Genomic DNA, 16,469 nt, shown 5'->3' on the forward strand with positions numbered 1-16,469 from the left:
ATGCCCCAGTGTAGAGGAATGCTAGCGTGGTGAGGCAGGAGTGGGTAGATGGGTGAGGGAGCACCTACACAGAAGCAGGGTAAGGGAGATGGGATAGGGGGTTTGCAGAGGAGAAAATGGGAAAGGGGAGAACATTTGAAATGCAAACAAATAAGATATCCAATTTAAAAAAGTTGCTATATTTAGGTAAAACCAAGGCTTGGAAAAATCTAAGTAATTTTGTGTGAAACTTTTACAGCCAGCAAAAATTGGTTGACTAGAACGATAAAGAACCTGTTTTCTGTTTGTATAAATAAAAGCCCACAAACATCAAAGGCAGAATGTGATCCCTTCCAATCAAAAAGAACTTCCAAAATATGTAGTAAGCTTGAACAAGAGAGAACATAAAAATGCCTAAGTGTTTACAATGCGCCAAGGAATTATTTTGTATAGACTATACATATATAAATGAATATTCAACTTCATGCTTTGTCTTTGGACATTTAGAGCAAAGTGATAAACAAACTCGGTTCACCATTTCTTGGAATGTTCTCAACTCCCATGGGCTGGCTGCTGCTCTCCTCCTTTAGTTGGGAGTTTGAATGTCATCCTCAGACAGAGCCCTAATAATGCCACCTCAACTCCACCTGAAACCCAGACTCCCTCCTGTTTCCTTTAGCTGATGCAGTGAGACTGACTGACAGCTGTGTGGTCTTCTGTTCTATCGCTACACTAACACTGAGCCTCCTCCACTTGTCATACCGAGTGTCTAGCTGCTTCAGCTATAGCGGTAACTCAGTCACAGTTTACTCAGGGCAAAGCATTTAAGGCCTCTTGGGAAAGACCTCATGCACAGAATCGCTGTATCTTCCGGGTTACCTCAATGGGTAATTTCTTGAGACTTCCAGAATGAAGATCTGAGTGGCCCTGCACCTTTCCATCCTTTCCTTGACACTACGTCTCTTTGGTTCATTTCAAGGAGCAGTAGGATTGTGCTGCCATATGGGTGCTGCCACATGAGTGGAGGAATGTCACTCCTCACAGGATGTGTTATCTTCTCACCTCATTGGTTCGTCTCATGTCTTTATGGCAAACACAGTCTCTGACACTCAAATAGGTTAACTTCCTCCAAATTCTATAAATATTAAATGTCAGAACCAAGGATGGCCATGTCTTTTGACTGTGAAGTTCCAGTATGCACGGCTGCTGCACTTCCAAGCCGCCCCCAACTCTTTCTATGGTGGTGTCATTAAAATGGGTCGTTATGGACAGACGGACAGTACACTGGTACTAAACGCACTTCACGTCTGAAGACAATTTAAATCTATTACAGCAGAATTAGGTTAAAACAAATTTAACCAAAATCACTACAGCTACAAAGTTACACTGATTCTTTTCTTTCTCCCTTGTGGTTTTATACTTTACAACCGAGGTTGAATGACACCCCAAGTCCCACCTGTTTCAGGTCTCAAGGGTAAAAACTCAGTTTACCCTTTCCCTCAGAATCCCATTGGACGTGCACACACCCACATCTATCACAGAATCTTTCAGGTCACAGGTTGACGGACTTTTTAATTTGCACTTAAATTTAATCCAAAGTGGTTCCTCTGCCTTCTACATCTCTGACTGAAGCATACAGATGAGCAGGGTTGGGGTTCGAGCAGTCCTTGGTTTAGAAGTATTATTTATGGATTGAAGATGCGAGGAAACAGCCCCTCAAAGGCACGTGCAGGTGAGAACGTGAGTAGCTGCAGTTATGCATTGTCCGTACCTCAGAATCCCAAGGCGAGTGTTCATCTTCGTCTTCTCCTAATCCTAATGCAGACATCATTTCTATAAAACACAGTTGCATACATATTCATTAAAACACGTAGTCCTGAATTTTAAACTCATGTGTGTTTATCTATATCCACAAAGTTAGAATAAAGATGACAGCTTTTGGTGGTTAAGCAGCTTCACACGGAATTGGTATAGCAAGGAAGAGCAAGAGAGGGCTGGAGAGATGGCTCAGCGGTTAAGAGCACTGGCTGTTCTATCCAGAGGTCCTGAGTTCAATTCCCAGCAACCACATGGTGGCTCGCAACCATCTATAATGGGATCCAATGTTCTCTTCTGGTGTGGCTGAAGACAGCTACAGTGTGCTCATATAAATAAAATAAATAAATTAAAAAAAAAGAAGAGCAAAAGGAAGAGTAGTTAGAAGAAACAGATGCTGGCTTTGGTGCTCAACCCTTCAGTGCTTTTTAACAGTAAGCATGGAAATGTTTGGAAGTAGTCACTAACTCACCACTTTTATTACTTTTGTGCCAACCATCAGCACGGGTTAAATTGTCATGATTTGGTTGCTCCTGTGAAGCGCTCTCAATAACATCAGTACCGTTTTCTTCTCCTTCAATTGCTAGCTCGGTTGCTCCTTCCTATCGGGGAGAAAACAGAAACTTCACTCACCCTGCAGCTCACAGGGTGCTTGCTATTCACTGTTTGGTGAAAATGAGTAAGACAGGCTGCAGTGAGTAAGCGAAAGGTCCATGCCCTCTGTCTGAGGTAGACAAAGGACCAGGAAGGCAGACATGAAGAATGTATTCAGAGGACAACATGGGGCTGGAAGACGGCTCGGCAGTTAGGGGCACTTGCTGTCTTCAGAGGACACAACTGTAATTCTCAGTACACCCACAGAAGCTCAGATTCACATGCAATTCCAGTTCCAGGGCATCGGACACCTCTGGCCTACACAACATGCAGCAAAGAGAGAAATTTGACCAGTATTTTCAGGGAAAGAGAAAGGAGCCCCCAAAACAATCAACAGGCATGCCCGACTTTTAAAGATAAAAGAATGTGCTCACCACAGGGTCAGGTGACTGACGGGATGGGGAGAGGGTCTGGACTCTGACTGATGGCGCAGGCTCAACCTCAATGGCATCTTCACTTTCACTAGGGGAATCACTGTCATCAAACCGGGCTCCATTGTCTAGCTCCTCAAAGCCACATTTTGTTTCTATTATGAAAAAAAAAAAAAAAAAGAACACATGGAAATACTTACTTTTAAATGAATGACCAGCACAAGAAAAGGCCATCTTTAAATTTAAATGACTTACGGTTTTTCCTAGACTGCTGAGCAGCTGTCCACAACTCTGTCAAATTAATTTTGGGGACATTCTAGAAAAACAAAAATAATTTTGAAAATAACATGATAATAAAGTAAATATAGTATTCACTCTTACCATCTGATCTAACAGCAAGAGTATGTTTCTGAATCCTTAAGGTAGATTCAAATATTAATTGTGCCATTTACTAGTCTACATACTCCAACTACACGAGGATTATGGGATAGGACTATCAAAATTTTACTCTCCTTACACCTAATTATTACACAAATTTTATGATATCCTTTAGTGTATGATTTAAATGAAATAACCTAGAACAAAAATGTATTCACAATTTAGAGTACTTCTGAAAACACTAGCATTTAAAGAAATTGAAAATACTTTGAATGTATCATCGTGACCTATATTTGCATGACTGCATCTAAAGGAGAAGCTATGAGGGCTTACTTTCTGTAGTTCATGGTTTAAAATCCAAACAGTGTAAGTGATTCTACCCTGTGTGCCAAAAGTAACATGCAAATTATTATACACATTTAGCTCTTTCTAACCAAGAGGAGGGAAAAAGAATAAATCTTGTGCGGCAAAGCCACACGCAGGGACTGAAGAGAAGCATGGCTAAACATGCCAACCATGGAGAAAAGGGCACCGATAGAAGACACCGCAGACAGCTGTCACATGTCCGCGTACGGAGGCAGGGAACGTATGAATGAGTTTTAAATGAAGAAGAAAGGAGGAAAGCCCGGCCTAGTTAGGGTTACTACTACTGCGATGTAACACCATGACCAAAGAGACTTGGGAGGAAAGGGTCTACATCACTGTTTACCAAGTCAGGACAGGAACCCAAGCAGGGCAGGAACCTGGAGGCTGGAGCTGATGCAGAGGCCATGGAGGGTGCTGCTTACTGGCTTGCTCCCCATGGCTTGCTCAGCCTGCTTTCTTATAGGACCCAGGACTACCAACCCAGGGATGGCCCCACCTACAATGAGCTGGACCACCCCCATGATTAAGAAAATGCCCTAGAGCCTGATCATATGGAGGCATTTTCTCAATTGAGGTTCCTTCCTCTCAGACAATCCTAGCTTGTATCAAGTCAAAATAAAACCAGCCAGCATAACATGAGAACCTTGACTCACAGTACAACCCTAATAATGATTTGTAGTTACATTTTAAAGACATTACTGTAATGAAAAGTTAATTCTGTACTGTAAGTACATAGCGCTCAGTCACGTTTAGCTACCATCACCTGAGAGATGTAACATCACTACTAGATAAAGATGACACTGGGAAACGCAATGCTCCATTAATTTCCTACTTGGAGATGATTTGCTAATTAGAATTCTATGGATAATATACAGATTCAAAAATATATTAACTAATGCAATAAGGCAAAGATATTTTAGTCTCATCATGATCCAACGCCACAGTTTCAGACAGCAGTTATGAGCTGCATCGCCCTCCTTTCACGACACTTCTCTGTTTTTGCTTTTTGTTATTTTTGTCTTTTTAACATGATTATTTCCTCAGTGTCATGCAAGTTTACATCTAAACATCACAAGGTGAGCATGTTTTTAAGAATTCAATAGACTTTATGATTTTATATGTGACATTTCCTCAATGTAAGGCACACTTGAGTTTACTATACAAGGAATATAAAGTGAGCCACAGTCCTAGGAATTCAAGAGACTTTGTTCAGGACAGAGCATCCACTCTTCGGGTCTACAGATGTAACAGTCCTGAGGGAATGACATGGGGCATGGACTGCAATAAACTTGCATAAATTAAATTTGCATATTTCTACAGCTTCTGATGGTATGGTAATTTACATGCAGATCAAGGATAGGAGTAGAGAAAAGTTCACCTAAAGACTAAGAGGAGTCCAAGGAAAAAGATGAAGAGAAACTGCATGCTGTGTGTTGACACTCTTGAAACTAAGTCACCATGGAGAGTCAATGGTTTACTGTACTAACTGGGCCCATCAGAGATTTAATTTGGGTATAATAGTCAGACATATAATTTACAAGTCATAACAAGGCATATTTATTAAAGTAATTCTTGATCCAATCTCCTGTTTTGTGTACTGTAGGACGTTTTTCTTGATGGAGATTTCTTTTCCAGCTCACTCACTTTCCCATTCCCAGCCTCCACCTTCTGAAGGAACAATCAGTCTTTGATATTCATCAAAATAAAAAAATTATTTAACAAGTCATTGTTCTAAAAAAATGTTTCTCCGATCAATATTCCTCATAAAACAATGATAGATCATCACTAAATTTTCAGAGCAAACACTCAGCAAAACATTACTTCCACAAAACTGCATTTTACCTTGTTGTCAAAGTTATAGTCCTCCTCATCTGATGTCGGCCAGGAATCAGCAGGGCCAGGTGTGTTATAAGACCTTTGAGCAACAGCCAACAAAAACTGTAAGACGAACTCTTTCATTTATTTACTTTTTGTTTGCTTATTTATATGAGTGCTCTATTTTCATGTATGGTTGCATGACAGAAGAGGACATCAGATCCCCATTACAGATGATTGTGAGCCACCATGTAGATGCTAGGAATTGAACTCAAGACCTCTGGAAGAGCAGCCAGTGCTCTTAACCGCTGAGCCATCTCTCCAGCAGTATGGGAGTGCTTAAAAGAAATCTAGGAGCAGATCGGCAACCAGTATAATACACGTCTCTTGGTGGATGTGACTCAGATTTGGCCTCTTCTCAAAAAGCTTTTCAGTTGCCTTTCTGCCTCCACTTCTCCAACTCTGAAATACTTAAGACTCACTCTTCATTCCATATTAAACTGAGAAAGTCAATATACTGGCAAGCCTATGAGTGATTTGGTTTCAAAAACTGCCTGTGCCAATGAGGAGGCAGGAAGAGTAGAAGTTGAAGGACATCCTTGATTACATAACAAATTTGAGGCCACTCTGGACTATATGAAACCCCATTTCTAAGCTCTGTGACCATTGTAAGAAATGTTAGCCACACCACACAGTATCTAGCTCAAAGCAGAACACTTAGCAAATCCTAGTCTCTTTCCTCTGTATTCTTTAAGCCATTAACATTTAATTTTAACAATTATATTGTTATATATGCCTACCCACCTGGTTAAAGAGCCATCTTCAGAACCATTATCCACTGTTAAAGAAAAACAGAAGGTACAGTTTAAACCAACAGAACAATGTAAAGCAATGTTATTATTATTAATGCTTTCTCTTTGGTACCACGCTAGAGGCTATCCTAGAAAGAATGCTAATACTAGCGATAGCTAACAAATTCATTAAGAATGCTTTGTCTCCCCTTCATGTTTATCAAATCCAAGAAGGAGGAGAATTTATAAAACTATGATACTTAAAGGAAGACTGCCAGTACGATGGCCACAACTGACTGGACACTCTCAGACTGACAGCACCTGGCATCATCATCAGAATCCATATCCTCTGCAGGGTTTTTCTGGACTAATAGCACTGGAAACAGTCACAGGAGTACAATTACTTTGTTATGGTGGAATCTGGCTCTCCCAGGTGTCATGTAAGCTAGACATGCTGGAATAATAAAGGTGTGTCAATGTAGGGTTAACTAGTTCCCCTTTTTTAGCCTTTAGATAGATACACGGTTTCTCTATGTAACAGCCCTGGCTGTCCTAGAACCCATTTAGTACACTAGACTAGCTTCAAACTCAGAGATCCGCCTGCCTCTGCCTCCCAAGTGCTGGGATTAAAGACGTGAGCCATCACCACCCAGCTGGACTAACAGATGTATCCACTACTCAGTACTCAGGTAGATGGTAATGACAATGTAAGAAGCTATGCATGTTTGGGAGTCCCAGGGTGTATGGGAAATTCTGTTTCTTACTGTTAATTTTGCTTGTGAACTGAAAACTTCCTTAAAGATTATTAGGGGGTAGGATTTAAACCCACAATAGAACATTTGCCTAGCATATATGAGGCCCCAGGTTCTGCTCCCAATGTGCACGTGTATGTGCGAGCGTGCGCGCGCGTGTGTGTGTGTGTGTTGTGCAGAGAAAACCAAAACAAAAAAATTCAAAGGAACAATATGGTATTCTCTCCTAAACTGAAGACTCTGAAAATACACTGAACTATTCTAATTCTATATCTAGGGAAGAAACAGATAAACATTATTGAAAAAAATTATATTTACTTTTACTTGCAACACTTTATTAGTAATCTAAACAACTAAAATAACATTCTCTTACTAAAGCAATCTACTTGCTGTGAAATCCACTCTTATGCTAAACTCAATTTGCTGTCATGTGGATGGAGGAAGCATGCAATGCAATAACTGAAAATCACTTTTCTAATGGACTTCAGGGCCAAAGTAAAAAGATCTCCATCCCCAGGAATGTTGTTTTAGAGTGTAAACTTCTTTTCACTAATTTCTTACCTAATCCTGCATTTTACACTGAGAAATAAAGACACGCATGCGAGTGACACTCCCATAATGATCTATGTTTTATATTGCTCTTCTGTGATCAAAACATCCTTCATCTCCATGGCTACCCAGGGACGGCCCACAGAGCGATGCTTCATGAGGGACCTTACCTGGATTGCTGTTTTCAGATCTTTGTAGTCTCTTCCCATCATATTCAAACATTTGCCTGTTGCTATGTTTAAAAATGACAAAAAATATTGTTTTAATTCTGGTAGGTTAAAAAATTATAAATATATTAATTAAATTCATAACAGCATTACAGACAAAATCAGAGCTAATATCAGGATCCTATCCCACATGATTCAAATGTGCAGTGAAATGTCGGTGATAAACTGAAGGCAGTCGGTTAAATATAAATATGTGTTAAGCTCGCTTGGAGTTCCAAGCAGAATCAACACGACACGAGCATGCATTCACAGTTTCTAACAATGTTGCAGTGGTCACAAAATACTGAGGCTCACCCCGATATTAACGCTTCAATTCTCTGTGGCCATTTGGGCCAAATCAGTTACATAGTAATCTGAAACTAAACGGATTGGTCAATAGCTCATTCACCTAGGTAACTCTCTACTATGACCGAAGTATCCAATCACCCAGGGCAGAAAACGTGAAGACTAAGACTTGGTCTGGGCACTGTTCCTTTCTAATCAAACTCTGACCCAGGACTTCTCTCCTTAATATTTAATTTCTCCATTTATCGCTAATTGCAGTGGAAGATAAATTGTTCTTTTATAATGGTTGGTCATGAGGGCCTAGGTCTTGTAGGAGTGTAAGTGACTTTGACTTAGAGATGTCTGCTGAAAAGCTTCTTTGTTAATCCAAATTTTAAATACTTTGAAAAGCGAAAGCAGATCGTGGGAGCTTGCTGGCCAGGCTGTCTAGCCCAGAAGGGAAGCTCCTGGTTTCTCGCTCTCCACCGGACTCCTTTAAAACAGGCTCTTTCACTAAACCAGATGTGCTTTTGGCTGCTTAGCCAAGCCCAGCAGGTCCCCAGGATCTGTCTGTCTGCCCCTCCATGTTAGGACTACAGGCAAACTGCCTGGCCTGGCTATTTACACAGGGCCCGGAGAGTCTAACTGCACTTCTCCTCTCACACATCATGAACTCTTACCCACTGAGCTACCTCCTCAACCACAGTATAATCCACAGGACATATTACCCTCCTTTTTATATGAGGAAGTCAGGTGTTAAGCTTGGCAATATCTGAATCTAAAACTATCTTTTCCCCCATTATTATCCACCAATGGCTTATTTTCATTAAAGGAAAAGATTATCCATTAAAGAGTATCCCTTTCCTCTGCTCAAGCTACTTAAAAAAATACATTAGAAATACATTAGAATATTAGACGCAAAACAGAAAAAAATTAAGAAGAGCATATAATGTTGACAACATGAACATTCTTCACAAAAGTAATTTAAAACAAAGAGTAAAAAGACGGGCTGATTTGCAACTTCATTTATGTTCAGTCTGGTCAAAAGAAAGGGAGGTTTAAAATGTTGAAAAAAAATTGAGAGGTCAATGTTACTAATGTGAAATTGGTATAGCTAATATAAGATCATAGATCAGGTTACAAATATCACTCATAGTAAATGGGAAGGTGAATCCAACTAGAGGTTGTCTTGCCTAGTGTGAATAACTGCTTGTTCACCCAACTAATGTAGGTACTGATGTTTTTCCAACATAGCAATAATTAAATTAATCTCCTCCTTCTTCTCCTCTCCTTCTTCCTCCTTCTCCTCCTCTTCCACTTGTATTTCTGAGTGTTTGTTATCACACCAGGTTTTACCTGTTTAGTGTGTGTAGTGTGTGGTGTATGCATACATGTATAGGTGCACACACATGCAGAGGCCAGAGGAGGACAGTAGGTGTCTTCCTCTATTAGGCTCCACTTCCTGTTTCGAGACAAGGTCTTTCACTGAATCTGAAATTCCACAATCCACCCCAGTTAGCAAGCAAGCTCTTGGGGACCGGCTTCTCTCCATTCCCCGTCACTTGGGTTATAAGCACACACAGCTATGCCTGGCTTTTACAAGAGTGTTAAGGATGTAAACTCACAGCAAGCACTCTTACCCACAAAGTTTGAAAAGATAAACTACTATACCTTCCAAGCTGATCAACTGCGTGAATACTTGCTTTCTTCTTTACTAAAAATTCCACAATATGTTGTTTATTTTCCTTTACAGCAAGTAACATAGGTGTTAGGTCATCCTGTAAGACATCACAGGCAATCCATAATTCACAAATTACTGACTTCTCACCTGAACTATACTTTGGAGTTATGTGATTGCGACCCACCCAGTCAAGCATCTCTTGAAGGCAGTTGTGCTAACATTTTTGTCAGTAACTCTAACAGAAGTAAAAGTTATAAATGTCTTATTGAATTAATGAGCAAAATTAGCATCCTCAGAGAAGGCTTCTACATACAAACACCAAATGGCACTGACTTCTCTAGAAGCAGCATTCCTAGAAGATCCATCCATTCATAAACTGACATGACAAGTAAAGGGGATCTCCAACTCTACTCAAGTTTTATTTGAAAATTATTTCTTGTGGCAAACATTAAAACAGAAGAAGTAAGTTTCGAGGAAGCAGGTTGAAACACTTTATAAGAATGTGGATGTTCCCTCTAGGATGCAAACTCCCTGCTTCTCCTCTGTTTATGCCAGGATTCCAGGGTCCAGTGTCAGACACTCCTGCTTCAAGTGAGTCTCTAAGGAGATGGGCACTTAATTAAAAGACCTAGATGCCAATGGACATGCCCTTATTACTAAAAGGTCTGCGGGGTTCTCTTAGAGTGTGAAGGGATGCTGTTTCCACTGCAAGGCGCAGGAGCAAGGGTTACTGTTGCTCATGAAGAACCTGGATACCCTACTGTTTTTCATTTGTTTGTTTGTTTTTTGTTACGCTGGCATCATTTTAATTGAGACTCAGGTGTTTTTGTCATTTAATCTTAGACAAAATATAAATCACCAACACAAATGTAACACTTAAAAACCAGTGGGCTAGGCAAAGGCGCTGAGACAAATACTAATGCCCGGGGGAATCTATTCGATGAAATCAAAATAAAACAAATCTCACAGATCTCAAAAAAAGAAGCATCCCAAAACATGAGGCATCAACGATACAATTCGAGAAGACCTGCCCCATGACAGATAACAGTCAAGATGTCAAAACACCAACTGACCTCAGGGGCAAACACAGCAGATCTCTCATCAGGAGAGCCATCTGCATATAGAGAACAATATTATCTCAAGCCCCTAAAGTAAGTAACTGCCAACTCTTGTGCTATCTCCAGCAAAGCTATCATTTATAGCTACCTGAGACCTAAGAACACTTCACAACACACACACACACACACACACACACACTAAGGCAATTCACAACAAGCAAGCCACCACTGTAAAATACAAGAGCCTGCCAAGATGGTTCAGTGGGTAAAAAAAAAAAAAAAAAAAAAAAAACCAAGTACTTGCAGATGACTTGATCCCACAGTGAGACGAGGAAACGGACTCCCAGATTTCATAAAAGGAGCAAAGGAAAGCTATCATGTCCAAAACAATAGAACAACAAACTCATAAAATTAACGGGACGATAAATAAAAGAACAAACAGTAATCTGACCAGAGAGAACCAGAATTAGGATGGGCGTGAAGGTCAGATTCTGATAGGATAACAGTGAGTGATGTCAACACCCTACTCGCATCTTTAGATAGCTCATTCAAATCAGAATTCAAAGAAGAAACCTCAGAGTCAAACTATGCCACAGACCAAATGCGCTTAAGCGATCTTCACGCAACAGTTCTTACAACAGGTATGGAATACACGCCTGTCTCAGCAGCCTCTCCGAGCTTCTCTAAAACACACCACATCCTAGACCACAAATCAAGTCTAACATATGCAAAAAGGACCAAAATCACTTCTTGTATTACTATAGTGAAAGAAAACTAGAAATCAAAAGCAAAGAAGCCACATAAATATCAGGAGATGGAAGAAATCAGGGAGCAAATGTAAAAGGTCCTGGAATGAAAGGAAAATGAAAGGTGACCTCTGGGTCGCAGAGGAGGATCCAGGAGGAACGTTTATAGCTGTTTTAACACTGAAAAGTCAGAGAGCTCTTAGATAAATAGCCTAGCAATGGACCTCACAGTCTTAGGAAAAACAAACAAACAAAAAAAACCTAACACAACAGCAGTAGAAGGCAAGAGGGTCCCTGGAAGAGGAGTTAGGGATGATTGTGAGCCACCAGGCAGGTGCTGGGAACAGAACTCGGGTCTTTTGTAAGTCAGCAAGTGCTCTTAACCTCTGAGCTATTTCTCTAGCCCTTAAAACATCTAACTTTTCTAAAAGGGTAAAAAGGACATTTTTTAAAATGCAATTGGTTTGGGAGGCAGGGGGAGAGATGGGTCAGCAGGTGAAGGTTCTCACTGCTAAGCCCTTCAACCCGAGTTCAACCCTGACACCCGGGCGGGCAACTCCCTAAAGCTGTCCTCTGCTCTCTGCACGTCCACTGTGGCGCACAGGCACCTCCTACCCCTACAAATAAATAAATGACCGCAGTAAGAAGAAAATAAGACACTGGCTTGATCAGCGAGATCCTGACTGGTGTATGGATTACCTTTATCACAGCCACAGTACCTTAAAGGGGCAATTCTATTCAATCTTACATTCTAACCAATGGATTCAAACATTACTTAGATCCCGAGACCTCATGATCTGAGCATTTCTGAACACATTCCTATAAAATACACAGCAGTGTTTTCTCAGTCCAGTCAGGGTGACAAGAATGACCTTCACGATGTGTCTCTGTGTCTTTGGTGATTTTGGAAAGAAAGATGCCGTTATACCTTGTTTTTGGCTTCTATGTTTGCATTGTGTGCGAGCAGTTTGGCTGCCATGGACGTGTTCTCACTGTAGACCGCGTAGTGGAGGGCGGTGTTGCCGCTGCTGTCCATCACATTTGGATCGGCCCCGTGGTCCAGCAGTATGGCTGCACATTCTTCCTCCTGGCACTGCACGGCCTGGTGTTAGTGCATCAAGGAGAAAATCATCAGCTTAGGGATTCAAAATACACACATTGTCGGCTTTACTTATTACTATATTTAAATCAAATCGAGGTCTTTTATGCCCCAAGTGTTTAAATGAGACGCAATTCAGCCAGAAGTGCTGGCTGCTGGTACCTTAATGAGGGCCGTGCTGCTCTCGCTGTCACGGGCATCTATCTCACATTTTCTCTCTACTAAGAGAGTCACCACTTCTGGGTGGCCGTAAGCACAGGCAAGATGTAGAGCAGTCCTGTGAAAACCAGAGCACATCTTAGGAAAACTACATAGTATCATCTAAAAATACATTTCATGAAATGTAGAACGCTATGTTATATCTTCTTTCAAAACAAGTATTTTTCTGCAGACAACAGTACATTCTTGAAAATACAACCGTGTGTGTGTGTGTGTGTGTGTGTGTGTGTGTGTGTGTGTGTGTTTTGCAGCAGAGACTTTTGCTAAGCAAACAATTACTGAGTTACATTCCTAGCCCAGAGCAGCCAATTTGCAAAGAAGTGTATATATCCTTTGGATGTGGCTTGGACTTGGGTATAAACATGGCTTTAAGGTCTGCTGCTTACTAGTCATCACTTAGCCTTTCTCTGGACAAAGGCATTGGCCACAAAAGCCCAACAACCTCAATACACTCCCTAAATCCTATGTTAAAAGGAGAACTGACTCCTGAAAGTTATCTGGCTTCCACAAGCACAGCATGGCATACACACATCTTCACTAACACACACACACACACAGACACACTCTCATCTATCTATCTATCTATCTATCTATCTATCTATCTATCTATCTACCTACCTATCTATCATCTATCTCTCTTAAGAATATTAAAAAGAAAGAAAATAGAGCGACAGCCCTGGCCACAAGGCGAGCCTGCAGTTCTTGTGTATGTGTGCATGGGTGAGGGGCAGGTATGACAGGGGACAGATAAAGAGATGAGAACTGGGGATGGAAAGGACTAACAGTATACCAGCAAACCCCAGGCTATGAATACAAAAGAATAAACCATATTTGAACCAATGGGGTGGGTGGGGGAGATCCCCTGAATAACACTACTGTTTGTCTGAGTGAAACACATCTCACTAAAGCCACACAAACTAAAGGATGGAAGCAGACGTACTTCCCCTCCCACCCACGATACAAAGCAACATAAAAATCAGTGCATCTACTGGGAAGCCCTAAGCAACACCAGCTTCAGCAGGAACACTGCTCTCATCTATCTATCTATCTATCTATCTATCTATCTATCTATCTATCTATAACACACATATATACTAATATATATACATATGTGTGTATATATATTATATATATACATACATACTGTGAACACTTTGCAAGTATACAGTCCCTTTATCCTCAGATTTTGTTCAATGGGTCTTGAGAATGCTTCATTTTAAAAAGCTCAATGTTAGAAAGTATCCTGAGGATACACTACAAACCTGCATTCAATCACCAATACACGGATACATACACGGGTGTGTACACACACACTCACACACACTCACACACACAGTGGTTCTGCAGTCGTTCCTCATCTCTTTGTTTTGTTTTGGTACTTTTCTCACTGTGTTTTCTTTTAGTGTTTAACTTATATTCTATCAGGGATTTATTTTAGTGACATAGAAATGTTGCTAGTTTTCTCCAAACAAGTCAACAACCATTTCATTCCTAAGTGTTTGTTCCCTACTAACTGGGGTGTCACCAGAATCAACTTCTAAATTCTTTTTTGGTTTTTTTGTTTGTTTGTTTGGTTGGTTGGTTTTTTCGTTTTGTTTTGTTTTTTGAGACAGGATTTCTCTGTGTAGCCTTGGTTGTCACGGAGCTCACTCTGTAGACCAGGCTGGCCCCGAACTCAGAAATCCACCTGCCTCTGCCTCCCAAGTGCTGGGATTAAAGGCATGAGCCACCACTGCCCAGCAATATCTAAATTCTTACATATACTTGATTGGATATGTTCTGGGTTTTCTATTCCACCCTGCTCACTGCTGTGTCTCTTTGGCTGCTAGTAAACGACTGACTTGTGAAAACTAGTAGTTTTATCCTTTAGAAAGTTTTTTTTTTCTCGTCTCATCACAAAATCAAAAGCAACATAAGAAACTCAAAATTGTTAAAACGCTGACGGTCGGGTTTGGCTTACGTTAAATTGATCAGGATATTCAGAGTTCGAGTTCTGGGAATTACCAATCTTTGACTCGAGAATATGGAACTATTTTCCCACTTCAAAATGCAGTAAAAACAAACCAACCAACCAAAACCATTCACACAGGTGTACGGCAGTGATAAGATGGATCCTGTATGTTAGTGGAAGAATTTTTAACCTTGAACAGAAACATTTCTCCTATTATGTATTTCTACAACATAAAACTTTCTTATATGTATGCAGAAAGTTAAAATGTTAGTTAACTCGCTTTACATTGCCAGTGAAGGGAACTGTCAGTGGATCAGAAACCAGCTGAAGTGTTTTTTGTTGCTGTCCTTGCTGTTCATACAGGTCAGGGCTTAGACCCCACTAAGACTTAGGCATTCAAAGCCAGGTGGGAAGAGTCAAGCTTCCTTAATGAAAGATAGACTCTCTGTCTTCCAGCCCCAAAGCCAGACAAGGTAGGTGCACGCTCCCCCACCAGCTTCGTCCCGCCCCGCTAACTGGCGGGCCATTTATTACCTGTCCTTCTTGTCTCTATCGTTCACGCCACTTTTTCCAAGGATAAGGATATGCTGCACTTTGGCTACATCTCCCACGCTTGCAGCCTTGTGGATCTTGCCCATATCCTTGTCGTGAATATGGTACCTGGGCACGTGGGAGCCACTAGCACTCTCGCGTCCAAAGCCCACGCAGTTGCTGCGCGGGCGGGCAGAGGGGCCTAAGGGCGATGGGCCCTTACTCCTGAAGCCAAAAATCTTCTTCATGGCAGAGGGTACGCCCCTCACAGGCACCTTCTTCCCCGCGCAACGTTGGCTGACAACACAACGCAGCTAGGGCACTTATTGAAAAGCCGGCCTAGACGCACGGGATCCCACCGGGAAAGACGCTGCATGGCCCGGCAGGTTTTTAAAGCACAATAATCGCCAAGCCGAGCTGCAAACTAGCAACCCGCGCCTTCTTGCTGCCGCGCATGCTCACACAGGCCCAGCAGCGACCAGTGCCCAGCACGCGTGCGCACGGCCAGGCTCCGCCTTCTTTGCTGTTCAGGAGGTCAGGGCGCTGCAACCTAGCGGGTTCTCTAACCCGGGGTTTAAGGCGGAGGTGGGCAGTGTGTTGTTTCCAGAGGCCCGGGTTAGCCTCGGTTTGGGCGTGATCGCTGCAAGGCTTCAACAGGAATGGGGGTCGCTCAGCAGCGTGGAACCCAGACCCAGTACTCCAGGACTGCGGGCATTGAGGGCGCCTGGCAGATGGGCGCAGAACCTTCTGGAGTCCGGCCTCCCTGCTTAGCTTTGGCCTTGTGTTTCAGTGGCAGTTAAACCTGTTGGGGAGCAAACCTATTGGACTCTAGGTAGGCGATAATCAAAAAGTAAACTACAAACAGCATGGATGGAATCGTGGCGTGGAAGAGTAAGGGAAGAGATTTTGTTAAGCTAAGTAGTTTGGGAATTAGTGCAATAAATGATCGTGTTTCACAGCCTAAAGAGTCAGTATATGAGTTAGACAAGCTGATGGGAGGTAAGAAGAAAAGGTTGTCTGCATTTGGGATCTGAATGAAACGATATGATGTGTGTAAATTTTTGGTTTTGGACCTGGAAAAAGTAATACTTAGTAAGCAGTTTTCCAGTGTAAGTGTTCACCTTGACGTTTTAAATTGTTAATAAATTTTGTCAATCTAAAGCCACAACTCACCTCAAAGGGAATAAAATACCGTTCGTGCCTAATAGGACCTCCAGTGGCCG

At 41.6% G+C, this 16,469-nt stretch overlaps 1 protein-coding gene across 6 annotated transcripts in view; it reads right to left on the minus strand.

Annotated features, from left to right (window-relative positions):
• Positions 1–15,717, minus strand: part of Ankrd26 (ankyrin repeat domain 26) — a 60,981-nt gene extending 45,264 nt beyond the window's left edge. For 4 of the 6 annotated variants that reach the window (XR_001785122.2, XM_006506023.3, XM_006506022.3 and 1 more), the window contains exons 1-11: positions 15,250–15,717; positions 12,708–12,822; positions 12,375–12,548; positions 9,633–9,739; positions 7,641–7,702; positions 6,183–6,216; positions 5,406–5,478; positions 3,075–3,135; positions 2,823–2,974; positions 2,267–2,396; positions 1,751–1,812 (exon numbers count right to left, since the gene is read on the minus strand). Coding sequence is in view for 5 of the 6 variants with exons in the window: in XM_006506023.3 (XP_006506086.1) it covers positions 1,751–1,812; positions 2,267–2,396; positions 2,823–2,974; positions 3,075–3,135; positions 5,406–5,478; positions 6,183–6,216; positions 7,641–7,702; positions 9,633–9,739; positions 12,375–12,548; positions 12,708–12,822; positions 15,250–15,494 (1,215 nt within the window). In the remaining variant the exon portion in view is untranslated. Of the gene's footprint in view, positions 1–1,750; positions 1,813–2,266; positions 2,707–2,822; positions 2,975–3,074; positions 3,136–5,405; positions 5,479–6,182; positions 6,217–7,640; positions 7,703–9,632; positions 9,740–12,374; positions 12,549–12,707; positions 12,823–15,249 lie in introns of those variants that run through there. The other 2 variants (NM_001081112.2, XM_030255354.1) reach the window with 2 other exon arrangements.
• Between the last annotated feature and the right edge of the window lie 752 nt (positions 15,718–16,469).

This window comes from Mus musculus, chromosome 6 (genome assembly GCF_000001635.26).
Source record: "Mus musculus strain C57BL/6J chromosome 6, GRCm38.p6 C57BL/6J".
NCBI lineage: Eukaryota > Metazoa > Chordata > Mammalia > Rodentia > Muridae > Mus > Mus musculus.